The 27706-nt window shown below is 38.5% G+C and overlaps 1 protein-coding gene across 1 annotated transcript; it reads right to left on the bottom strand.

Annotated features, from left to right (window-relative positions):
• Positions 1 to 641: 641 nt before the first annotated feature.
• On the bottom strand, positions 642 to 19571 carry LOC125243161 (gastrula zinc finger protein XlCGF57.1-like). The gene is made up of 3 exons (XM_048152572.1): positions 18864 to 19571; positions 18091 to 18283; positions 642 to 1888 (listed from the first exon to the last, which is right to left on the bottom strand). The coding sequence occupies exons 2-3, from the start codon at positions 18281 to 18283 to the stop codon at positions 642 to 644; spliced, it is 1440 nt and encodes a 479-aa protein (XP_048008529.1). The 5' UTR covers positions 18864 to 19571.
• Positions 19572 to 27706: the final 8135 nt, after the last annotated feature.

The raw sequence follows: 27706 nt of genomic DNA on the forward strand, positions 1-27706 counted from the left end.
TGTCGACCCTAGTCAGACGCCGCTAACAGCACAAAACAGCAACAACAGCAATAGCAGACTCTAGATGCTTGTGTTAATGTTATAGAATCTACAGAGCCAAAATAAAGCATTATTTCTAAGCTTTACTATAGTTTGTATACAGCATGCAAGGTTTATGCACATGCTCCAAGTCTTATTCACTGCTTTAAGTGTATCTCTGTAGCAGAATTACAGCACCACATACTGGTCTGGCATGTATACTACATTATTTTGATTCGTTTCAGAGGTTTCGTGTGGACGCAGATATTTCTTGAGACAAGGAAAAAAAAGATTGGATAGGATAAGCTCCGGCTTTGTGTGGCTGAAAAAAACTACCCGACAACTGACTGTCGGCTTGGTGTGTTCCTGCCTTAAGGCTTTTCTCCAGTATAAGTACTCATGTGGTCTTTAAGGCTTTCTTTTCGACTGAAACTCTTTCCACACTGTTGACAGGCATAATGTTTCTCTCCAATGTGAATTCTCATGTGGATTTCAAGTGTTCCTTTTCTATTGAAACTTTTTCCACACTCTTGACAGATGTAAAGATTTTCTCCAGTGTGAATTTTCATGTGGTCTTTAAGGCTACCTCTATGTCTGAAACTCTGTCCACATTGTTGACAGGCTTAAGGCTTCTCTCCAGTATGAATTATCATGTGGACTTTAAGGCTTCCTTTATGTGTGAAACTCCGTCCACATTGTTGGCAGGTGAAAGGTTTCTCCCCAGTGTGAATTCTCATGTGGTCTTTAAGGCTTCCTTTTTGACTGAAACTCTGTCCACACTGTAGGCAGGTGAAAGGTTTCTCTCCAGTGTGAGTTCTCATGTGGACTATAAGGTGTTCTTCACGTGTGAAACTCTTTCCACACTGTAGGCAGGTGTAAGGCTTCTCTCCAGTGTGAATTCTCATGTGGACTTTAAGGCTTCCTTTATGTGTGAAACTCTGTCCACATTGTTGGCAGGTGAAAGGCTTTTCTCCAGTGTGAATTCTCATGTGGTTTTCAAGTTTTCCTTTTCTACTGAAACTCTTTTCACACTCTTGACAGGTGTGAACTTTTTCTCCAGTGTGAATTCTCATGTGGACTGTAAGGCTTCCCTTTTGACTGAAACTCTGTCCACATTGTTGGCAGGTATAAGGCTTTTCTCCAGTGTGAATTCTCATGTGGACTGTAAGGCTTCCCTTTCGATTGAAACTCATTCCACACTCTTGACAGATGTAAAGATCTTCTCCAGTGTGAATTCTCATGTGGTATTTAAAGGTTTTTTTATGTCTGAAACTCTGTCCACATTGTTGGCAGGTAAAAGTTTTATCTCCAGTGTGAATTCTCATGTGGTTTTCAAGTTTTCCTTTTCTACTGAAACTCTTTTCACACTCTTGACAGGTGTAAGGCTTTTCTCCAGTGTGAACTCTCATGTGGACTGTAAGGCTTCCCTTTTGACTGAAACTCTGTCCACATTGTCGGCAGATAAACGGCTTTTCTCCAGTGTGAATTCTCATGTGGCCTATAAGGTTTCCCTTTTGACTGAAACTCTGTCCACATTGTTGGCAAGTATAAGGCTTTTCTCCAGTGTGAATTCTCATGTGGGCTGTAAGGCTTCCCTTTTGATTGAAACTCTTTCCACACTCTTGGCAGATGTAAAGCTCTTCTCCAGTGTGAATTCTCATGTGAACTTTAAAGGTTTTTTTATGTCTGAAACTCTTTCCACACTGTTGGCAGGTGAAGAAACTTTTAGTTCCAGTCTTTTGAGCTCTTTCTTGTGAGGAAGCCTGTGTTGGTCTTTCCCCAGTCATGAAATCATGATGTTTATAATAATGTTCTTCCTCTTCTTGCCTTTCATTAAGTTCATGACTCGTCTCTTTCAGTGCCATTAGATCTAGGACAAAAATAGACATAAAACAATTTAGACATTTAAAGCATCAAAACCAACAACATGTTTGTATCCTATGGATCAGGGATGGGCAGCTTTGGTACTGGAGGACCACTCTTTTGCAGAGTTAAGTCTCATCCCTAATCAAATACACCTGCCTGTAATTTTCAAGCATTCCTGAAGACTTAAGGCTGACTTTTACTTCTGTGTCATGTGTACCCCGTAGGTACAGTGTTGGCTGTGAATACCACATGTAGAACGAGAAAGACAATATTTTTTTTATATTCAACAAGATTTTGTAACCATTTCTGGACAAGCTTACGATTAGGCAATATACGAAACAAGCTTACATTATATCTTAAGGTTTTCTTTTAGTTCAAAGAATTAAACAATATGTGCAAACAAAACATATTGTTACATGTGCCCTGGGTCCATGTTCTATTATCATCATATGGACTCCATTTCCCACAATCCCCCACCTAGGAACCAATCATGCACTCACACCCCCGTTTCCCATCAGTGACACTTAATAAGCTGCATTCACACACACTCTTTGCTAAATTATAGCTGTCTCATTTAATTTTGAAGGCTGCATCTTCAAGAGGACGAATCCTGTGAAGGATGCAGTATATGGAGTATCCTTAGCCAGAATTAAATGAGACGTCTTTAGTAGGACACACAGGCAGGAAAGAAAACAGGAAGTATATCGTTGCTATGCCAACGCGTTCACAGCAACCTTGTTGCGCTCTCAGCCAATGAATGAGAATTATTAATACATTTGTATGTAATTTGAAAAGCAAATGTATTTACTTGTTTTATTTTGGGTTATGCTTGAGGAGCTGGCTTATGTACAACAGATATTTGTTACAGAGACAAAGGAGGATTATATTAGGAAGAACAAAGTTTAAAACAAAAACAAGCTTTAAACTACTTACATTTAAAGATCAACATACTATAAGAATATCCTGTAAGTTTTAGAGCTGAAAACTTCCTTGTTATTCCAATAAAAGCATTAAAGGTACAATTTGTAAGATATTCGCAGTAAAATATCCAAAAACCACTAGGCTAGTCTTATATATTTTGTCCAGCTGATTACTAACAATATCTCTAATGTTTTCAACTACTTGTAAATCATGAGAAAATTCCCATTTTAAACAGTGACACGGGGCAGTGCAGTCGCCTGTCAATGACGTCAGTTACCCTTGGTTACCGCCTATACTGATGTAGAAACCACATGACAACAGTGTCGTGGACAAAAGCGGAAGTAGTGTCTAGCGTCCAGCAAACCACTAGCTTGCTTCAAGTAGTTCCTTATTTACTTCTTGCACGTTTTATGGTGGATTGTGTTACTTATTTATGGAACATAGTTACTGTTTACCATCTGCCGCTGGTTCTGTCGACAAGCACAGCTCCCGTAAACGTAAGCGTACGGGCCAACCAAACGACCCAAGAAGAGTTTAGGACAAGAGGAGGGGCATTGCGTCTCTAGACCCGCGCGAGGACGCGTCTGATCCATAGTCTGATCGCGTCTTTGCATTGACTTTGTATGTAATCTACTCGCGTTTGCTATGTATGCCCAATTATTGTGTTTGAATGTACACGAGTGTATATATTTGTTGAACAAGTGGTAATCGTTTTCATATCATCTGACTAAACAGTAATCTATTAATTTGATCATTTACTGTCAAACTATATTTGCTGTATTGTACTGCAATATAGCATGACGCAATATGTAATGGTGGCATGTGAAAATTGTCTTCTTCAGACACTTATGAAATCCAGTATTGGACAGATTTTGTTAGTTACTGTAGCAGCTACAGTGTAGTTATCATAATTTTACTGTCAAAATAAATTGTGCTGTCAATACATATGATGTGAAAAATCATTGTAGATTGTACTTGTGTTGTTATGCTGTAGCCTTTAGTGAACATGTGTTAAAAGAAATAATAGATAGAGAAATAAAGGAGAAAGAATAGTCCACTATAAGTAGATTGAACTGGTCTCTGAAATGGAGACCACATTTCCCAAGATTCTGCTCTAAAACTTGGTGTCATCAAGCTACGCCTTTGTTTTGAATAGGCTTCTAGCGACCTCTAGCGGGCAAAATTATTACAAACTGTAGCTTTAATTGACACCAGACCCAGCAAACGACAGAATCTACAAAGTGGGGATCTATGACGTCAAAGGGCAGCAAGCACCACCTCCGCAGAGGAAGATCAACACCTACTTCATCCCTGCCTGTTTAGCCCCGCCCACCGATTCATGCATGACATGCAATAGAATAGGTAGCCTAAGTAACATAGGTCTATGTAGTGCTAAACCAGATCGAGCTACCAAGTAATAAACATGTCGTTGAGGATTACAAAATATTGTGCAGTGCCTGGACTCAACAGTAACGCAACAACATGTGAGTAACTGTGTTAAATCTAATGCTTGATCTGATATTAACCCTTTGAGTGGTACGGTCCCACATGTGGGATTTTTATTTCTGTGCCCCTGGGCGTATGGTCCCACGTATGGGATTTCGAACGTTCAGCGACGTCACATAACTGCAGATTCAAACTGCGCTTTCGCGCTTATACTGTGAGACGGACACGCGCAGCTCGTCATATATCACAGCTATGCAGTGTTTTCAGCCACATAACGTTTCTTTTAAGGTTACAGACATTTAAATACGCATAAGCACCATTAAAACAATATATTTAGAGTTTATAAAATACACACTGATGTCAGACATCAGTGGAAGGAGCAATAACAATCCATTCATATATAATTTTCAAACATTTATTCATATCAGACACACATAATGGGCCCAAGTAACTACAAAGATGGAAACAATAAGGGCAAACATTCTAAAATAACAGTCGCCTTAAAAAAACTCACTCTGGGGGGACAGTTAGAATATTTTAAACTCACGCTTGAAAGGGCTAATGATTCATGTACAGTCTGTGTGTCAGTAAATCAAACCAGTGATTAAACTTCGCCTTGCATTGTTTCTCTTAGTAGGATGAAAATATTATTTAACAGTGATTAAATTATATAAAGAAAGCTCAAAGAAAGCCCCCTTTGCAATCGTTGGAGCAGCACGCTGAAGCTGTCAATCAAACAGCGTGAGTTTATCAGTGACTGACATGCAAACTCCTGTTTTATTCAGTGAATCTCTTAGTTATATCGCGTTTGCACTGTTAGTGAAGATGTAAGCATTTGTTAGTGTACAGAAATTTAGTTGCAATGAGATCACTGCTTTTATGCGCTCAACAAAAGGTCTGTGATTGACTACAATGTTCATCTCTGCAACCTTTCACCTCTGCGACCTCTGGAGGACGCAGCCTTCGAAATGAGACACAGCTATTGGTTAGCCTTGTATCCGGCCTTGTCTCCGTGTTCCTTGATCCTTGCCTGTGTTTTTGACCCTGGACTGTTTCCGTTGTCCCGTCCCATACGTTACACATATAAAGAACAAAAGCATTTAAGCTCATGCAGCGCGAATGGAAAAAACACTAATAAAGCAAACAGCGCCAGTTATCGTACAAAACGTAATGTACATAATACACTCGAGTCAGCATATGATTATCGTGTTTACATTGTTTCACATGTTCATGTTGAGAAAAAACAATAATATCCACATGCTCGGGTGAGAAAATGAGCCGTGCTGACAGACATTGCCGAGACACAAAGATAACAATACATAACGCTGTGCTAAGCTAAGTTTCTAACAGCAGCACTTTGTATTTTCTGTTTCGTAAATATATCTCCCTCGATGAAACTTAAAGGAAACATATGACTCAAAATCATTTTGCTATCACATAAGTTATCTTCTCGGCTCACTCAGGTTACAGCTGCGCTTACCTGTCGTGAATCCAGTGATGGACAGCGGTCTTTCCTCATTCGACGGGTGTTTTGATTTCATGTGCTTTATCATTATGGTGTTGATATAATGATAACTGTTTCATTAATTCATTTGATCAAAGGTAATTCCATTTTGTAAGATCGCTTTCATCAAAGTAATTCCAAACTTCATGAGGCAGCCGACATTTTGTGATGATCAAAATAAAAATAAAATAAACATCCACAGCACCACCCGGTGCATTTAGTTATAACTGCAAGTTCTGTCATGACAACTCTTGAAGTGTTTGGTATGGTAATGGATATGACAATGTAGATATTTTTGGTCTTGGCGGAATAGATCTGCTACACTGCTGCTGCTTAATTGCTGCTGTTGATTATTGCTGCTGCTGCTGCTGCTGCTGCAGAGCAAGTATGGGACTTGCTACTGCCAATAAATACACAACCCGCTGCTGTGAGCAAGTAAGACATGCTGCTGCTGTACATTATAGCGTACATGAATAACCCCCCAACAGAACAGGTGACATGATATTAGACAATACAAGCCCAGAGATGTCAGAGATCCCCCATAAATGCAGAAGGCAAGATGATGATTCACCCTCACCCCCCATCAGATCTACCGCCAAAACATACGGGTGCTGGTCATATAATTAGAATATCATGAAAAAGTTCATTTTTTTATTGTGAATTATTTTTAAAAATGAAACTTTCATTTATTCTAGATTTCCAACATGTAAAGTAAAACATTTCAAAAGGTTTTTTTTTTTTTTTTTTTTTTTTTTTAATTTGATGATTAGAGCGTACAGCTAATGAAAGTCCAAAATCCAGTATCTCAAAATATTAGTATATTTACATTTGAGTTTCATTAAATGACCATCCCTACAGTATAAATTCCGGGTATCTCTTGTTCTTTGAAACCACACTAATGGGGAAGACTGCTGACTTGGCAATGGTCCAGGAGACAATCATTGACACCCTCCACAAAGAGAGTAAGTCACAGATGGTCATTACTGAATGTGGTGGCTGTTTACAGAGTGATGTATCAAAGCATATTAAATGCAAAGTTGACTAGAAGGAAGAAATTGGGTAGGCAAAGGTGCACAAGCAACAGGGATGACCACAAGCTTGAGAATATTGTCAAGTAAAGCCGATTTAAACACTTGGGAGAGCTCCACAATGAGTCAAATGAAGCCGGAGTCAGCGCATCAAGAGTCACCACACTCAGACATCTTCAGGAAAAGGACTACCAAGCCACTTCTGAAACAGAAACAACGTCAGAAGCATCTTACCTGGGCTAAGGAGAAAAAGAACTGGACAGGGAACAGTGGTCGAAAGTCCTCTATTCAGATAAAAGTAAATTTTGCATTTCATGTTGAAATCATGGTCCCAGAGTCTGAAGGAAGACTGGAGAGGCACAGAATCCAAGCTGCTTGAAGTCTAGTGTGAAGTTTCTGAAGTCAGTAATGATTTTGGGGGGCCGTGACGTCTGCTGGTGTTGGTCCATTGTGTTTTATCAAGTGCAAAGTCAATGCAGCCATCTTCCAGGAGATTTTGGAGCACTTTATGCTTCCATCTGCTGACAAGCTTTATGGAGATGCTGATTTCCTTTTCCAGCAGGACTTCAGCACTTGCCCACAGTGCAAAAAACACTTCCAAGTGGTTTGCTGACCATGATATTATTGTGCTTTATTGGCCAGCCAACATGCCTGACCTGAATCTATGGGATATTTTCAAGAGAAAGATGAGAAACAGTCGATCCAACAATATATAGATGATCTGAAGGCTCAATAGTGCCTCAGCAGTGCCACAGGCTCATCACTTCCATGCCACACTTCACTGATGCTGTAGTTTGTGCTAGGAGCAAGTCATTTGCTGTAATATGTGCTGCCGACCAAGTATTGAGTGCACAAATGAACATACTTTAAAGAACTTGAACTTTTCTGTTTTGCAAATCCATTTTTTGATTGATCTTAGGAAATATTCTAATATTTTGAGATACTGGATTTTGGACTTTAATGAGCTGTACGCTCTAATCATCAAAATAAAAAAAATAAAAAAAATAAAATAAAAAAACTTTTGAAATGTTTTACTTTACATGTAGGGAATCTAGAATATATGAAAGTTTCATTTTTAAAAATAATTTACAATAAAAAATTAACTTTTTGATGATATTCTAATTATATGACCAGCACCTGAATGTACTGTTGCTGCTCCGAAGAGCGATAGGAACCGTGTGTATGCTATCTATGTATGTCTGGTCCATTTTGCCACGACAAGTAATTCTGGGCTGTAAGGCTTGGCTTAGTGGCCTATTAAACTATGTGTGCCTGGGCTACCACGCCGAATGGCTTAGCTCTAGTGGCCTATGTTTATGTGTGTCTGAGCCAAAAAGGCTCAAACATACCAATTAGAATGCGCATTATGTGTGGCTTTAACAAATGGTAAAACGTTGCAGGCTAATAGAAATAAGAAACCCTCCACGACCACCTGAGCAAATAATAGTATAATGATGTAGCATCATTTGATAATGTCATTGTAACCCTGTACACTCCTAAAAAGTAAACTCATTCGCATGAACAGAAAATTAATGAGCATGACTCCAACATGCATCAGCTGACCCAGGCGGAAACATGTAGGTACATAAAACAACAGCCCTGATGAGTTGTTGAAGTTGAGCAATACTATGAAACATTTAGATTTAGACATCATAATATGAATGAAATTAATAGAACTCAATATTTTTAATTAATATTCTATCTTGTCTGAATTGCATGCTAATGCATTTCTATTACATCTTTGTCCCATATGCAATGGTTATGGCAGTTGATGCAATTTGACAGTGAAAACCATAACATTTCTCAGCGTGCAACCGACTGTCGGTCCTCACAGATAAACACAAATGAAACGTATGGCCGCATTCACTTATCTCAGTAGCAAAGTCAAAAGTTCCGCTATGTCAATGGCTGACCACCACACTGCAAAGTGTCTCCTATTTACGCTCCTGTTAATGAATACCTCGGCATTTTAAGCAGAGAGAGAGATTTCTGACGGACATGCAGCCACTGCTTAGATCAACAAAGCGTGTCCATAATTCGGCCACACTGCCTGCCACTGCGACACACCGCATATAGAAAACACCTAATGTTATCCAGAGCGCAACACGAATTATACTACACAGATTATAACACAAAAATACATATTAAGCATCAACTGAGGCACTCTTGCTTCGTTTGAAGAACACATGGAACTGCCTTGGCACACTCTAAGGTAAGCAGAAATGATAAATATCATTCTAGGTAAATTCCATTAATTAAATGATTTACCGACCTTGCAAAATCGCTGTTCATCCTGTAGTATGAAAAAGTATATGCCTAATAAAATTCAAATACAGCTGCTCATGTACTTAGTATGTAAATAAGATGAAAACATTGTTTGCATTTTAATCATGATATATTCACATTGCATGATCACTAATTAGCCGACACAAACTCATCTCACTCAATAGCAAAGAGGTTACTTTAGCCCTGCACACGGCACGCACGCAACGTCTGCTGCGTTCTATGTAATGTTACTGATATCCGCTCCATTGCTATCTGAATCTGTTATCCATACTGCTGCTGCTGCTGAGCACTGTACAAAATACTTGCTGTACCTTCTGATGATGCGATAATTAGCAGGTTGTGTTAAAAGGACCTATTAGTCTGCGCCATCAGTTTCATCGAGTTTCATGCCAGAACTTTGTATTTTTAGTTCTTGGGATTTATCATGGATTCACTGCATTACGGCCAGCAAATCAACAGAGTAAAATTCAAATAGTCTTTTTATTTTTTCAAATATTAATTATAGATCGAATATGCAAATATTGGACTATTTGCGCACACCCCTAGCATAGACTACTGCGCAGAGGCTCGGGTGTAGGTGCAACACAGAAATAAAAATCAGCTTTTGGAGCTAAACTCTGAAGAATAGTGTCTCTCCAGGACCAGAGTTGCCCATCTATAGATCTTATACAGCAGTGGTTTTCAAACCTGGTCCAAAGGGACCCATCGCTGCACATTTTGTATGTATCCTTTATTTTTCACATCTGGTTAAGATCATCAGCTTGTTAGAAGAGAGCTGACATTGATGGAGGAATTTACAAACTACAATTTCTGTTCATCACTAAGGTGAGAACCGGACCCGATATAAACCTAAATATACTTGAATTATTTAAATTAATTGAAAAGTGTTTTACTATTCAATAAGTAAAGAAGATATTTGTTGTTGTAATGTCAGACATAGCACACACAATAGTAGTAGCCATTCTGTACTCCGTCATGGTTAGCGATCTCACTGCCCCTTCAAGCAGGCCAGGGCCCGGTGATGTATACAAATCCACTTCCAAAGGGGAAATTTGAGCTGCGTTGCATAGTTAAGATATCTCCGGAAGGGGGATTGGTGCTGTGGTGCAGTTTGAGGTGTCTTGGCAAAAGGGGAGATTGAAACTTTGTTTATCAGTTCGAAGTGCCTTAACAGGTAGAGTTAGACAGCAGTCCTGACGTGCGAGGAAGATCCATTTTGATCCACTCTGATGGACAGCAAAAAACTCCCTGAAACTTCCTAGCTCTTCCATCCAGATATTCTCTGTTTTTACTGTTATTTCTATTTCTTATGCGTTCCATTTTTATTATCATGTATTTGACTCTTCTTTATGTAAAGCACTTTGAATTACCATTGTGTATGAAATACACTAGCGTTTGTGGTACTTTAAATACAGGTACGCATCGATTGAGCTGAACTGAAATAGTACAGGATGATCACCTGAGAGAGAGAGAGAGAGCGAAACTCAATGAAAAGTGAAAATATATCTATACTAAACTTTTACTTGGCCTCTAACACACACACTGATGATTCAAATCTGAGAATCTATTAGCCAATGGCTAATGATAATAGTAATTTACTTCTGATGTTATTGAACTAAATACTGTGTTTAGAACAATTATATATAATACAATAGTGGATTTAACATCAAAAATAGGGCTGTCAATAGATTAATTGTGATTAATCGCGATTAGAAATCAATCTCACACTTATCAGGAAATTAAGCATACATCAGATTTTAAGTGTGATTCTCACAAAACTGTATTTTTCAGCTTTTTAAGGTAAATTTAGGTCTTTTCAAAAAGAGGACACATGCAGACTCCAAAAGGACACCAAATAACCAAATGCTATGAGTCCAAATAATTCATACCTTTATGTACACTAAAGCACCCACACAAAAAAAAAAACACAGCAAAACTCGTAATACAAATACAAAATACAAATACACAGAAACATACACAGGACAAATCCAAACATTGTCCTGAATGTGTGTGAAAACAACATGAATGCACTGAAATGTGTCTGCAGAAATACAACATGTGATCAGTGCGTCGAGAGAGAGAGAGAGAGAGAGAGAGAGAGAGAGAGAGAGAGAGAGAGAGAGAGAGCGCGAGCGAGCTCATACATGATTTGTTTGAATATAACGGACTAAAATAATGGACAAAATATCTTAATAGAACATGATTTTTACTTAATATTGCATAATTTTGACCCAAAAAATGTATTGTTAGCTATTGCTACAAATATACCCGTGCGACTTATGACTGGTTTTGTGGTCCAGGGTCACATTTAATGGAAACACTGAATTTTAAAGTTATCTTACGGGTGTGGAACGGCATGAGGGTAAGTAATAATGGAAGAAGCCATATGCATGCAGTCAGTGTGGGAAGACATTCAGTCACTCATCACATCTTATGCCGAGTTCAGACTGCACGATTTCCAAAGTAGTCGGGTCACTGTTCTTTTCACACTGCATGACTATCTTGGCCAGCATTCAGTCGCTGCTGTGTTCAAACTGCACGATGGATCGGCGACAGAAGGTTTCACACTGCATGACTTTACAATAGGAAGAATCGCCGACAACTCTGTCTGGCACGCAAACTACGTTTCAAAACCAAACACGCGAGATGTGACAAGGAAACAACGCGATATCACGCGTGCAGGACCGGAGTTATTATTATTATTATTAAAAACGGTAGCCCGCAAGAAGCTTGCAATACGAATTGCCTGTGCGCTGATTTGCAGCGAAAACAAGAAAAAGAAAAGAATAATATGGAGGAGAAAATGGTTGGGGAGATGCGAGGAACTATGTTTATGGTCTATAACTCCTCCCCGAACTCCCCGCTGCTCTGTATCTTGCTCTCTCATTGGCTGTCAGTCATCGCCGATGTAGTTTTCAGTCAGAACACTTTTCACACAGCAGGATTTTGAATCGCAGACAGGTCCAGATATTTAGCATGCCAAATATCTCACGGGTGTCGGCGACTCGTCGGCGATTCTCTCAGATCTCGTCTTTGCTCATTCACACTGCGTGATTGTCACTCGCGTGAACGAGCACCGATTTGCCTGTGATTTCGGGCATTTGTCGGCGATTTCTCAAAACCTGTCGGCGAGCCAAAATCAGGGCTAAAATCGTGCAGTCTGAACTCGGCTTAAGTAATAAATGACATTATTTTGATTTTTGGGTGAATTAACCCTTTAATTACAAGTAACCAGCCCTAAACCAAACCATAACTCTTGCTCTACAGTAAGTCCACTTGAATGAAGCGACTGAGTGAATCCAGACACTGAGTGCGTCTGAAGGGCTGCTGATTTCACAGAGTTTATGCTGCTGTTTAATAATCATTTGAAACTGGAAATTCATTCAGCATCTGCAAACCTTAATTAAACCATTTCATGATCAATTAAACAGGAATTTATACCTGAATGATATTATGCTGGCATGAATGGATTCTGTAATATTATCTGTAAGATTATTGTTAAATATTTTTTTATTTCTTGGGCTTCACTTTCTGACTTTCTCTGTGTCTTGGGATTTTTCCATTGTGCAGCTCATGTGCCTACCTAGACAAAACAACAAGTAGTAGTCCTTGGACACACTGACACTCTCACACGTAACCAGAAGTTGAAGACACACACACATTTACACACATACATTTCTTATTTGTTATTATATTTTGTGAAATGCCATACATGGTAAGGTTTACATGGTAAGTCGTATAATTGGATGCTCAAGCCATCCTGGAGATTGTTGTTTGACCTATGTCTATAAATATGACCCTTCTTCCTGAATAAATGGGAGAATGCTTTGTACCACACTTGATCTGTGTCTGCTTGGTCATTCTCCCGAGATCTCGCGCTGCTGCTGCCACACGTCACAGGGGTTGAGGCGCCTGTTTCTTAACTGATGACTGGAATTACAAATATTCTACCTATTATTGAGATTTTAATCTAACAGTTTGGGGGCTCGTCCGGGATATTCCCAAGAAACACGGGACTGGGGGACTGAGAGGTCATCCTTCATCACAGGTAAGTTGTTTTTTAATAATTTCCTGTGGTGGTAGGATTGATTGAACTCATCCCATGTTATCCTTGGATGCAGCTCTAAGAGTTAGTCCAGGAAGATTTGTCTGGAAGGGTACTGTTTAAACGCACAGCTACCTGGCAAATATTTTGGTAATCCCTCCGGTGCGAGGAAGATCCGTGCAGATCCGCTCTGAAGGATATCCGTTTAGATCCGCTCTGACGGAAAATAAAGTGTTGATGGGAATATTCCGGTTGACAAATTAATAAAATTGGCTGAATAATTATAATTAAAGAATTATAAAAAGACCCCTTTGGTGTGGTGTGGCAAATTAAAAAATCTAATAAGGTGAAGGATGGGTCAAAAGATATCAAGACCAATTCAAGATGAGACACCCCGAAATTGGATGTTTAGAAATAATTGTGGATATTGGACTGAACCCTATTTATCAAATTTAGAGGGGTGGACTCAAGGAAAAATACAATTGGATCCTTTCCCCAAAGAAGGCTCTTTTAAGCCAGGGGATATGGAAAGTGCAAATTCAATGATTAATGGGGGCTGGGGAGACCCAGAGTGGAATGATAAGTACATGAAAAAGTCGTACAGTAAATGGAAAGAAATGAAAACATATTGGGAAAAAGGTCCAGAGAGGCCAAAATTTAAAAAAGGAAAAAAGGGGTACCCATATCAGCCCTATGCCTCAACATCAAATATTTGTCAATATAAGGCTCCTACAGTAGAGGAATTGAAAAAAACTCTCATTCCATCAAAATTATATCCCACCCTGCCAGAATGTAGAGAGACACAACAGTGTGTGGCAGGGGAGGCCACAGCTCCCAGTAAACGGGCAGACTGCGAGAAAGCAAAAGGTGAACAAAAATCAAAGCCTGCTTTAATGTTTGTGAGACAGGGAAATCAAATTTCCATACGTCCTGCTAAGGCAAGTGCAAGTGACATCGAAAGTATATGTAACAATCTGCCTTCTCCCTCTCATCCAGTGAAATTTGTGCAGATTCTGAAATGTCATACCCGTTATGCACAACTGACGGGTCCAGATTTTAAAGTAATACTCCTCAGAACTTTGGGGGATGATGTGACAGAGACAGAGATAATTGATGTGTGTCCTTCTCTGAAAACAGAAAATGATAAAATGACTGGAAAAGGGAAAGGAAGGCGAGAGAAATGTCATTATTGTGGCAAACCTGGTCATTGGGCAAAAGAGTGTAGGAATCGAAATGATGGGGAAAGACGCAGACAGGGAGACGCAGACAGGGAGAAACAGACAAAAAGGAGAATTAAAAACTCCAACCAAGAGTAACAAATACCAAACAGAATGGAATGGACTCCCCAATAGGGATGCCTAAGGAGTGAAGGAACCCCAAGTACTTCTGCTCACTCTAAAATATAAAAATAATTTGATAATAAAAATAAAAAATTATTTGCCAAATTTGGAATTGAATGTAGATGGTAAAAAAATATTGCCTGTGGTCACAAGTGATGGTCAACATTTTATGAAAATGATTTTGATAAAGATTTTTCTTTTTCTTCCCTTCTGTGCTGATGGTGTCCCCTGAGCCACACCCTCATCCTACTGTGTGAAGCTGAGAGTGAGGGAGAAGAGATAGCGTAACTGAAATGAGTAAATCCAAAACTGTGAAACTGTGGGCTAAGCACAAGCTTTCATCAATGATAAACCGTACACTGCGTTACTGAAAACAAAAACACCGGTCTATGTAAAACAATACCCTCTTTCTCCAGAAGGGCATTGAACCTGTGATTGAAAATTTGTTAAAACATGGCATTATTATTAAGACGCACTCACCATATAACACATCTTTTAATCCTATTCTCAAAGCAGATGGACAAAGTTGGCGACTGAAACAAGATTTGAGAAAGATCAAAGATCTGATCATACCGCTTTCACCAGTGGTACTGGATGTGGTAACTATAATAAATTCAATATCCTACACATAAATTCTATACTGTCCTTTATATATGTTCTGATTTTTTTTCAGCATACTGATATCTGAAGAGGTACAGCCATTATTTATGTACAAACAACAACAATTTACATGGACACGTCTTCCTCAGGGCTATGTTGACTCGCCTGCTGTGTTCTCTGCAATCGTGCACAAAACCCTCAGCAACATCAAGCTCCCACCAACTACGCTCATCTCAGCCACAACAACAGAGAACTGAACAGGCCTCCGTCATTGTCTGCTTCAAGAAAGAAAGTACAGTGGGTGAGACCACAAGTCTGTTATCTGGGACACATTATCTCAGAAGGCCATTGACACCAAGCCTCACCACAACAAGTCATCAAGTGGACTGTTGAAATGAACTACAAAAAAGACTTCCACCTTTATGTGCACGAGAGAGGCATTGCAGCGGGGATACTGGCCCAGGAACACGGTACAAGTTATCGCCCTTTGGCGTATTTTTCCAAAACATTAGACAACATTACACAAGGTCTGCCTTCGAGCAGTGGCTGCTGCTGCCCTGATGGTATGAGATGCTGAAAAAACAGTACACATCCACTGACGTTACACACCTCACATCAGGTAAATGCAATTTTACATAATTTTAATACACATGACGGCACAGTGCAACTACAAATTCAATGATTAAGCCAACATCTGTGCCACACACTGCTGTCATTGCTTTGAGAGAGTTGCTTGGTACTGCTGACCAAACCACTGACAGCACTGATGAGGTACCTGATTGTTTGAAATCAATTGAAACTGAAACTGCTTGTAGGACCGATCTGTTAGATACGGCCCTAGAAGAGGGGGACAGTCTATATGTTGATGGTTCATGTTCTAAACTATCAGATGGTTTATAGTTATGCAGAAAAACATTACCATACACATCAGCACAGGCAGTGGAACTTGTTAATAAAATTGTCAAAATTTATACTAATTCTAAGTACGCATTCTGATTTGATAGTAGATTTAATTAATGTAGTGCAGCTGACGAGCAAAGAGGCCATAGTCAAGGTTAGGGGACATGCAGCAGGAGATTAAGAGGAAGCAAGTAAGTAATCAATTGGCCAAAGTCGACACTTGTGTTGCTTATACGTCACTATCATGGTCTCTCGCACACAAATGCTGCTAAGACAGCTCAGGCAATTAATGCTTTATCTGTGCAAAAACTAACATCCATTGACAGATTCACAGAGTGGCCAGAAGCTTTCGTATGTGCGAGGGAGAATGCAAAAAATGCAAAGAAATTATACCCAGATTTGGGATACCAAGTGTCATTTAAAATGATTATGGAACACCTTTTACATCCAAAGTAACACAATTATTGGCTAAAACTTTAACTATTGATTGATTTAACAGAACGATCAAAGATATATTAACTAAAGCGTGTTTAGAGACGGAAAAAAATTGAATGACTGTATTGCAAGCTGTTTTAGCTGAAATACGAATGACACCATCCTCCACTACTAAAATGTTTCCTTTTGAAATTCTGATGGGTAGGCCTTTCCCGACACCATTGGTCAAAGGCCGCGCTGGCGTTTTTCTTCTTTAGGTGAAATGGAGGATCCTGGACGACTATGTCACGGAGCTGGTCGAAAAATTTAATTCTATTAATGGTGATGTTTCACTAACTCTTCCTCTCCCCTCAGAGAAACCAACACACAGGTTTGTGCAGGTGCTGATAAGAAGTCTGAAACCAGTCAAGATCGGAGAACCAAAATATCTGGGGTGGGCCATGGTGATTGCAGTGACAAGGATGGGAGTGCTGACTGACCTGCAGCCGCAATTGATGCACGCGAGTAGACTGAAGGCTGCCCCGTGCCAAGGGGGACGTTCAGATTAATTAGGAGAGTAAACATATGGCCGGAAAGGAGCTGAACACGCAGCGTTACGTCCATATGCGATCTGACTAGTTAATCTGGACCAACATAACAACGTCAAGGACCATGGAAGGAGAGAGCAGTTCAGCAGTGTTTTGACTGCAGAATGGGACTTGTAACAATAACTTTGAACTCGGCTATGCCTGCTGCCATGACATGGACACATGGACGACACCAAGGACTCTTTGATTTGTCATGCCATACACAGCGTCTGGTCCGTTGTCCCTCTAACTTACAATGCTGCCAAGACAATCAACCTGAACTATGTAAAAAGGACAATGGTTCTCTAACTGGGCGACATACTTTAATTTGTTGTTTCCTGTTCTACTGTTTACTGTTTACTGATGATTTTACTGCTTTTATGTTTGGCTCCATGCATATTACAATCCATACAGGGAATGATTAAGACAAGTCTTGGAATAATCCATAGATCACAGTATTAGATTATGATTATGTGTTTAGATTTTGCTTGCTATTATTTGAAAAACAGATTGATCAATTTTCTTTAAAGGGAAGCACTAAATCATAAATGATTTAAAGTGCCATTGTTAAATATTTTTTTATTTCTTGGGCTTCACTTTCTGACTTTCTCTGTGTCTTGGGATTTTTCCATTGTGCAGCTCATGTGCCTACCTAGACAAAACAACAAGTAGTAGTCCTTGGACACACTGACACTCTCACACGTAACCAGAAGTTGAAGACACACACACATTTACGCACATACATTTCTTATTTGTTATTATATTTTGTGAAATGCCATACATGGTAAGGTTTACATGGTAAGTCGTATAATTGGATGCTCAAGCCATCCTGGAGATTGTTGTTTGACCTATGTCTATAAATATGACCCTTCTTCCTGAATAAATGGGAGAATGCTTTGTACCACACTTGATCTGTGTCTGCTTGGTCATTCTCCCGAGATCTCGCGCTGCTGCTGCCACACGTCACAGGGGTTGAGGCGCCTGTTTCTTAACTGATGACTGGAATTACAAATATTCTACCTATTATTGAGATTTTAATCTAACAATTATACTTCTGTATATTCTCTATTTCTGTAGAGCTGGACATTTTAATAAGGATCAAACGACTGAGTTCAGCTGTGAGAATAAAACCAACCTGTTTGTTCCTCAGTATCTTCATGTTTCACTCTGAATGTTTCTTCAATCTTTATTTCTTCAAACTCCTCTTTATTAAACTCAATCTTCATGTCTTCAGTCTCATCTTTAATAAACTCCATCTTCATGTCTTCAGTCTCCTCCTTAATAAACTCAATCTTCATGTCTTCACTCTCATCTTTAATGAACGCCATCTTTAAGAAGAGAATAATTAAAGTTATAAGTCTTCAATGACCTGTTGGACAAAAAAAAAAAAAACACTCAAAACTAATGCTACAAATTAATAAACTTCATATTTAGATATTTATTATCTACATTTGACATTTAATTAATTATAGATAATTTGTAAATTATTTCACTAATGAAAACATGATTAGTTGGTTTGTTAGTGTTTGTTGTTCTCGTTCATGTTCATTGTTTGAGCAGCACGAGTCGTGATTCACTGAATCATTTCTCAAAGTGTTTGATTCAATTGACTCGGAGTTGAAAAGTTCAGTTTCTCCATCATTACTCTCCAGAGACTGAACTCGTGTTCATGATAAACTGATTTATGAATTATAGAGAGAAAGGAGACGCAGGTTTACTGTTTCTCATCAGTGGAGTTTTACTCACACAAATATCCTTCATTACAGTTAGATAAAGAATCACAATGTTACATTAAATAGTAAATAAACTCATTTCACATCGCTTGTTTAATAAAAAAAAAAAAAACACAACTTTAAATCATTTAACTGTTTCTGTCTGTTTCTAACAGTTTAAATTCTTAAAACAAACCTTTCTTCAGCAGAATCACAGCAGATGCAGGAGCGCGGCGCAGTCTTATGACGTCATGTCATCACTCCAAAATAAAAGTCATGCATTGTCTACAATCACAGAAGTGAATAGAAATCCAGCTATTTTTTTTTACCAGACAATCTTTGTATTAAAATAAAAAAGGGACAAATAAGATACAAAGAAACATGTTAAAAGGGTTGTACAAGTTCATTCATGTGTCCGTCCAAACTGAAACACAATTTATAGAATCAATAAAATAAGCAAAATTATAAATGTAGTTTATTCAGTACCAAAAAATATTGCTAAAAGGTTCATCAATAACAAGTAAAGTCTTCAGTGTCAAGGGTCAGTTGTGTGAGTTGCTGCCTATTTGCCAAATCAAATTCTGTGATGTCTGTGATGATCTCTTTAAGGAATCTGGTGCAATGGGTGAGGATTACATATCATTTAATTTGGAACTGTGATGGAATCCCACTGTTCAGGAGCTCCAAGTACCAAATCTGGCCAATACAGTGCCAGGTTATAGACTTCGAGCCTAGAGAACACAAGGAAAAAATCTGTCTTCCGTGTCTTTGGTTTGGGGAAAAGCAGCCCAACATGCTCACATTTTTGAAGCCATTCGTAGATGAACTGTCAGTTCTAGAACAAAATGGTATTACATGGACAGACTCAGCAAATGTAGAGCATATTTCCAAGGTTTTTGCTCTTATATGCAGTTCTGATTCAGTCGCCCAACTACTACTTAGAAATACTTAACAGTTTAATGGATTTTATGGGTGTGATTTCTGTTACCATGTTGGAGGGGGTCCTTACACAAACAAATGCTCTGTGCCAAATCTTAGAAATGAAGCTGAGCACTTTGATCATGCATTGGCCGCAACACCTGAGAAACCTGTATGGGAGTAAAAGAGCCTTCACCTTTAATGAAACTTGAAAAACACATTTTGTACACTTTAAAGGGATACTACTTGTAGATAATAATTATGTTACATTAAATAAATAAGTGTTTAAATGTATACTTCAAAAATGGTAACAAGTTTGACATTGCATGATATCCCCCCTCAGTCAAACCTCATCAAAAACAGAAAATTATAGAAGAGAGAGAAACTTATTTTTATTTGAAATGTTGGCATCTTGGTTTAGAGATGAAGTAACTTCCTGGAAGTGATGTCACTGGAATGTAACATTATTTATGCAGGGTTCTTTGGTGAGGGTAACAGGGCTGACATGAAATAGGGGACACAGATAAAATGATATATATTTTATAAAAAATAATGTATACTTATGCTAAAACATTGCTTGACAATAAGATTATACTTAGAACAATATGCAAAAGTGATTTTTGTATAATTTTGCATTCAATTTGCAAATTAAAAGTCCTGCTGAAAAAGAACAATCATAGCAAGGGACAGGCCAAAAACCTTACCCTTATGAGAATACATGCAATTTTAATTATTTAAAATAATATTTAATTGACTTTACTTTGGTGTAATATTGATAAAACAATGCACAGTATTGATATGTTTTTAAATCACAAATTTATTTGCTGTTATAGTTGTAATGACTGAGGCAAATCAGACACAATTATTGGTTAGTTAACCAATAGTTTTAAGCTCACTCTGGAGTCTGTCCCCATCCCCCGGGAAGTTTTCAGTTACAAGTTTATTGCGCTGAGGAATGCGGTTGCCGCATGGAGAACAGAGTAGAGACACAGAAAATCTGCATCTTCCCTGCATTTTCCACACAGAACACAGACTCTATGGCATTAATGTATAGACAGACTGTGCTATAAATGATTCCTTCTCAGGAAATGGTATCCATTATTACTGATGTTGTATTGTACTCATTGTATTTACATGTTTGATGATTGTTAAATGTTATGACCTGCACGGTAACTTCAATCATGCCATGTTTAGTGTCTATACGTTCGTAGCGGGAAGATTTAAATGCTTGTGTATGCGGTATGTCCATACCTGTGCAACACATCAGTATTACAAGAATCTTTAATAGATCTGATTCAAGAACTCAGCTTGTTAATCTTTCTGGGTTGTAAAAGCCCTGACAGGAGGGGTGTTGCCACCCAGAATTACAACATCTTCATTGGTCCGGTCAACAACTGAGAGGTGTGACTTTGACCAGAGGTTTAAAAACCAGCGAACAGTGCCACTCCCTCTCTTCTTCTTCCTTGCTTCTGGACCGAACAAATCTCCTTGCGGCCGGCCTCTCTAGGCCCGGCCGCAAGGCTGGTAGGCCCCTGGCCTACAACACCCAGCCATGTGCTCATCACCCAACAGACTGGCAACAACTTCAGATGATAACTTCAAGAGTTATCCTCAACCTGCAGATCCGACGCTCTTCAGCCTAAAGGCATCTTGCAAGTATCGTACATTTTAATGCTAAACAGCGATTTAGTATTGATTTGTAAAGACTTTACCTTTGCTATTGCTAAAAGAAACTGATGAGTCCTTTCCAGATTGCCTTTGACATTTCATGTAGCTCTAGTAACAGCATCTCTTCCGGTTCAACTCTATCATTACTCATTCTGACTTGCGTGTGTGTCTGTGTGTGTGTGTGTGTGTGTGTGTGTGTGACCCTTTATGTATGTTATGTGTTTGTTAGTTTAGTTATGTGTTTGTGAGTTAGTTAATAAAGATTGTGCACAATACACGTTTGGTTCTGACTCCGTCTGCTAATGAATTGCCTCTTAAGTGATAGATCCAGACTACGTGAGTAGTACAGTACAATAAGAAATATTATTTTTCCATAACTTGGAAATTGACATTAATTAGAATTAATAAACAATCAACACTGAGCGTTCACTGGACGAACAGGTTAACTGATTGTAATGTTAATTTTAATGTAGCTACGTCCAGTTAATCTGATTAACGGGTTTGCATATTCATAATTAATCATAATTAATAATCATAATGAGTTATGAATAATTATTAATATTTCCCCTTTGAGTTAATTTTCGCTACATAGTACTTCTTTGTCTGGTTATTTCTTAGGGATGCAAAAGGCACTGATTTCATGGAATGACCCATATATCCCCATTTTACTGAAGCAGGCTGTCTTGTGTTAAAAATTGTAAAAATGGTTAAGTAGTTAGGAGTGCAGTTGATTCTGATTTTGTTCTAATCTCTATTGTGTTGCTCTTTCTTAGGTAGCAAGTCCAAAAAAGGAAGCCCTGGGGAAACTAAAGAGGCCTTGGAACAAACCAAAATTGATGCAATAATTGAGTATGCGTATTACCTGGTTAATTGGGCTCATTTTTTAAAATTGTGTCACCAGATGTGACAGTAAAACCATCAAAATTAATCACTTTCATCTTGGTGTATCAGTGTGAAGACACTTGCACCTGGTTCTACATAATGCCTAGATTTCAGTTACATTCAGTTTATCTACCTAACAAAGTATGTGCTGTGTTAATTTAATGTGTTTTAGGTGATTGTAATGTAGATGTCCATAAATAAATATTATAAAACTAAAATGCATTTCTTTCCTTTTTACAGATGCAGTTATCCAGAAATTTCCTGGAACCACCAGGGGCCAACTAGAGGTGGCAATTAATCAAAAAGTGACTGAGCTGCGGCTATCCAAAAAGACTCTAACTTAAAAAATGAACAGGCTCATGACATATACCTGTAGGTATATTTTCCTGTTCTAGGCTTGTGTTATGTTTTGTTGTGATATTAAAGGGTTAGTTCACCCAAAAATGAAAATTCTGTCATTTATTACTTACCCTCATGCCGTTCCACACCTGCAAGACCTCCGTTCATCTTCAGAACACAAATTAAGATATTTTAGTTGAAATCCGATGGCTCAGTGAGGCCTTCATAGGGAGCAATGGACACTTCCTCTCATAAGATCCATAAAGGTACTAAAAACATGAACTAAAATCAGTTCATGTGAGTACAGTAGTTCAATATTAATATTATAAAGCGACGAGAATATTTTTGGTGCGGCAAAAAAACAAAATAATGACTTATATAGTGATGGCTTATTTCAAAACAGTGCTTCAGGAAGCATCGGAGCACAAATGAATCAGTGTGTCGAATCAGCGATTCAGAGCGCCAAAGTCAAGTGATTTCAGCCGTTGGCAGTTTGACACGCGATCTGAATCATGATTCGACACGCTGATTCATCTGTGCTCCGATGCTTCATGACGAAGTGTTTTGAAATCGCCCATCACTAGATATTGTTGGATAAAGTCATTATTTTGTTTTTTCGTCGCTTCATGACATTAAGGTTGAACCACTGTACTCACATGAACTGTTTTAAATATGTCTTTAGTAGCTTTCTGGGCAAAAAATATTTTAATTTGTGTCCCAAAGATGAACAAAGGTGTGGAACGACAGAATTTTCATTTTTGAGCAAACTAACCCTATAAGAGGTTTTTTTTTTTTTTTAAATGCTTACTTGCAAATTTCAATACTCGCCAATATCGCTCGGTTTAACTCATCATCCAAAGACACATCAGAGACTGAAGGAATAATGGACAGGTATGCAGCGTATCCACTGTCATTTGTTGATGAAGCATACTCTGGATGAGTGAGCATACAGCATTGTAATCACTGGAAGAGGGCTGTACAGCAGTGGTCTGGTTTGTCATGCTCTCATCATCCCTGATCTGCAAAGTAGTGGTTTCATTTCCAGTAGTGATGGCCTCTTCAGTTGCAGTGTCTTGGTCAATGGATTGAGGAGAAACACAATCCATCTCATCAGAGTCAAACTAATGAAATAAACACAGTAAATAAAATTGAAGTGTTTGAATGAAAAGTGTATACATCAAAATAGAAACATAATTCTCTTGACTTCTTAATGTACTTTTAGTCCATTGAATGAACTAATCCACAATAATTATATAAATTTAAGTCTAGACAGCCCTATTCAGAAGGGACACCCAGCGTCTGTGATTTCATGTAGTAATTCGGAGGGGACTATGTTTATTAGAAGTGGGAATGTGTTTTCTAGACATGGGTGTTACAAAAGGTCATATACTCGCATTGGCCATGAATCACGCATCAAAACCAAATTGCATGCGTCTGTTTCATGCACTTTTTGATCATTTCTTTACTGTTGAGGAGTGTCAAAATGCAGTGCCCTTTGGTCGCCCTGGCAACAACCCCTCAGGAAAGGAAGGAAAGCAGGTCCTTGACCGTAAAAAAGTTGACGGAATCCTAAGTAAGTTTTTTCAAAATTAGGCTCTGTGTGTTTTTAGGCCAGGATAGTGGGAATGATTATATCCAATCATGACAGTATAGCAATGATTGATGCAAAGTCTGCGAAACTACTTCTGGCAGACAACTCCCCCCCCCCAGCTTACCTGCTCATCCCTGGCTATGCTTCTGCTGCCGTTGCTACTTCCTGCTCTGCTGCCTTGCTGCTGCATACATCTTGCTGCTGCTGTCACCCATTAGCCCTCCAGGATTTTGCGGGCTTTTTTTGTGATTGTTGCGGGCTAAAATGCATAATATTGCAGCAGGTTTTCTAAAAAGTTGTGATGAAAGTTGCAATTTTTTTTATAGGTTAAAACTGCAAAGGTAGATAGATTTTTACCTAAAGTGCTCATATTATGCTTTTTGTATTTTTCACTTTCCTTTATTGTGATATACAGGTGCTGGTCATATAATTAGAATATCATCAAAAATTTAATTTATATCAGTAATTCCATTCAAAAAGTGAAACTTGTATAATGTATACATTCATTCCACACAGACTGATATATATCAAGTGTTTTATTTCTTTTAATTTTGATGATTATAACTGACAACTAATGAATTCTCCGCGTATATTTAGTCGTGGCAAAGTGTTTTTTAATTGTCGATTCTGTTTATGTTTGACAACTATATTGCACATCTTTCAAAACAGTTTACCCCCACTTTCGTAAAGAACTCCTGGGGGGTATTGCACAAAACTAGGATAAGGGATTAAGCTGGGATTTTCCAGTTATCCTGGATGAATTTAGTCTTGACTTGTTTGCACAAAAGCAGAGGCACCTTAGTTACCATGGAGATTTATTCTGTGCAGCTAGCCTGCTCCAGACCAGGCTAACAGCCAGGATTTATTAATCCTGGGGCCTTTTCTGTTCACTCAGCAGTAGTTTTATCTTATTGTTATCAGCCTGTATTAAAATACAATAGGTGCATAATTGATGTTCAGTTAAGCACTATTACTATTTAAAGTTGTGACCAAGCCAAGATGCACATACTAGACTTGGTCAAGCCTCGCTTTTTCAGTTATCCTGGATTTGTTAAATTCTACTTTTGTGCAATAGCCCCCTGGATACTGTTTTTCACCGCCTTTTGCTGTTATTTTTGTAGGCAAATGTGAGACATTGGTAGCACACATACATGTCTGCGGCGTCTTCTGAACAAAACAAGGAAGTGAGTTTGCTAACATATGACAACGCCCTTTTTCGCCCTTTGAATTTGCGTTAATAGTTGCGATCGCGAAATCCTGGAGGGACTGATTAGGTTTTGCAAACCCACCTCCTCCCCAGCATCCACCTTTGAGCTCTGTCTTCATGTCTTCATGTCTCCCCTGCAGGGGGTCTGCTTCATTCCCTGTATTGTCTTGCAAAGCAGATAATTCAGGGAACAAATTACTGAGTCAGAGCCTGATGCCAAACCTGCTGCATCCATGCTCAAGGATGCTGTGCTTCAGCTTGCAATGCTTATAAATTATTTGTTCTAATTTCAGAGTTGTCTGACTAAACTGTCAGAATAGAAGTTTAAAACCAGAAATGAAGTTTTATCCAGTATCACTTAATAGCACCTTTAAGGATAACACTGTTGTTTTATTTATATTCATGATTGGCCAAAAAAATCTTACTTGCTGATTTGCAATTCTCTGAACTGAAATGGACGTCTCACGGTGTTATTTCCTTTTAACCTGAAGTGCAGTTGTATATGGTCTATGTGGTAATTTTTTTTTGTCAAATTACTCATGACAGATTTTAATGCTCTTGTCATACAGCTTATGTCCTGAGATGTGCAACTCTACCGGACTGGGAACCAAGCTCAAGAAAGCCTTTGTGAACAAATGTAGGGCCAGAGCAGGCTCCAAGGAGTAGGCCACTGATATAGCCTGTCCTATGTGGACCGCTATCTCTCTCTCTCTACCCCTTCTTTTATTTTTCTTATTCATTTTCATGGTAATATGTTAATGTAGTTAGTAGTAGTAGGCAACCGGACCGCCAGACCAGTAATGACCATGGCAAATTCACATACGGTAGTCTACTGCCGGCAACGGCACCGATCGGGTCAGAATGAACACCATCAACTCCTATTGGCCATTCACCTCCGGTTCAACCTCGGAGTTGGTACATTCCCTTTCCGGTTGTTGATATTTGTAAATTTGTCTTGGTGTTTGTAAAAGTGTGTTCTTGGTAATTTGTTTTCTAAAATTTAAATTTGTTTCGGGACTTGTAAATGTGTTATGGTAATGTAATTTGTTTTATGATATGTAAAAATGTTTTCTAAAATTTAAATTGGTCTCAAGCTCTGTAAAAGTGTTTCAGATTTTGTAATGTTAGTTTGCACCTCCAGGCCACCGTACTTTTCATGTGTGTGTGAGCCAAACATTATTGTTCCATGTGCTAGTCAGTGTTTTATTTGTACAATCTGGAAGTGTTGTACTGTACTAGTGATGTCCCCACACTCTAGCACCTACATCTGAGGAGTGAGCTGAGTTGGTACAAGTGTGCCTTACTATAGTTAGCATTCTAACCAAACCCTGTAATCTTTTCATGTTGGTTTGCACCTCCAGGCCACCATACTTTTCATGTGTGAGCCTAACATTGTTGTTCCACGTATCCCACGTTCCACTTGCTGGTCAGTGTTTTTTGTCTTGAAGTGTTGTACTGGTGTTACACAAATAGTTTTCAACTTTTCAATATTGAGTATTGTTTTACAGTTATTTCTAATTAATAAAGATCATTAATCTTTAAATTGCATTCTCAATTTGTTCTTGTATTTCTCAAATATACCTCGGATATCATTCTCATATATAGCTTCAGTAAGACATTAAGAGACGTTGGACACACAATAATAAGATCTCTTTTAAGGCTCATAATTCTCAGATTTGTCTCATAAAAGTCTCAGATTCATCTCATGTTATTCTCTTTAATTCTCCTTCAAATAACCAAGACATAATTGAGATCAGGCGTATACAATTATGAGATCTCCGCTGTTTATCCCACTTCTCAAGTATTGCTCAAATGGTTTTCTCAATTTAACCTCCTTTGTCTTACTGGTGTCTTGTCTCTTTTTAGCTTATGTCTTGCTCCTAAGGGACCCTTAGGAGAAGTAACTCAGAAACAAATGATCACAGAATGATATGAATATGAGAAGCTCAAATTGATCTCAAGAGATGAGATTGAACAACAGATGAGCAACACATTTTTCCTATGGGAGGATTTTCCTTTACACACTCCAAGTGGTATCTGTGGACATCAGCAGTTCTTAAAACAAAGTCAGATTCATTAAAACATCTCTTAATGTTGCTATGTGTGGCCATGCAGTATCTACAAATTCTACCAACATTAAATGACATGCTGAATCCACCTATTAAGTGAGAGGAAAGGTTATCAGCAGATACAACTGCAACAGCTGCACGAACATTTTTTTCCACACCATCAACAAGTACATTAATTCCGTCTGATGAAAGCTTTTTAAGATCATCTATCAATGGCTTCAAAATTTCATTTAATCCAAATCGTTTCACAAAGCTATAGCAAGCAAGTTAAGCTAAATGAATATGTTTCAACTGAGAAGAATACTTTGTACCTATATTTCCAATTGTATAGTAAAATACACACAGTTTGTGTTTGTTACGTTTTG

The sequence above is a fragment of the Megalobrama amblycephala genome, linkage group LG1 (assembly GCF_018812025.1).
Source record: "Megalobrama amblycephala isolate DHTTF-2021 linkage group LG1, ASM1881202v1, whole genome shotgun sequence".
NCBI classification, from domain to species: domain Eukaryota; kingdom Metazoa; phylum Chordata; class Actinopteri; order Cypriniformes; family Xenocyprididae; genus Megalobrama; species Megalobrama amblycephala.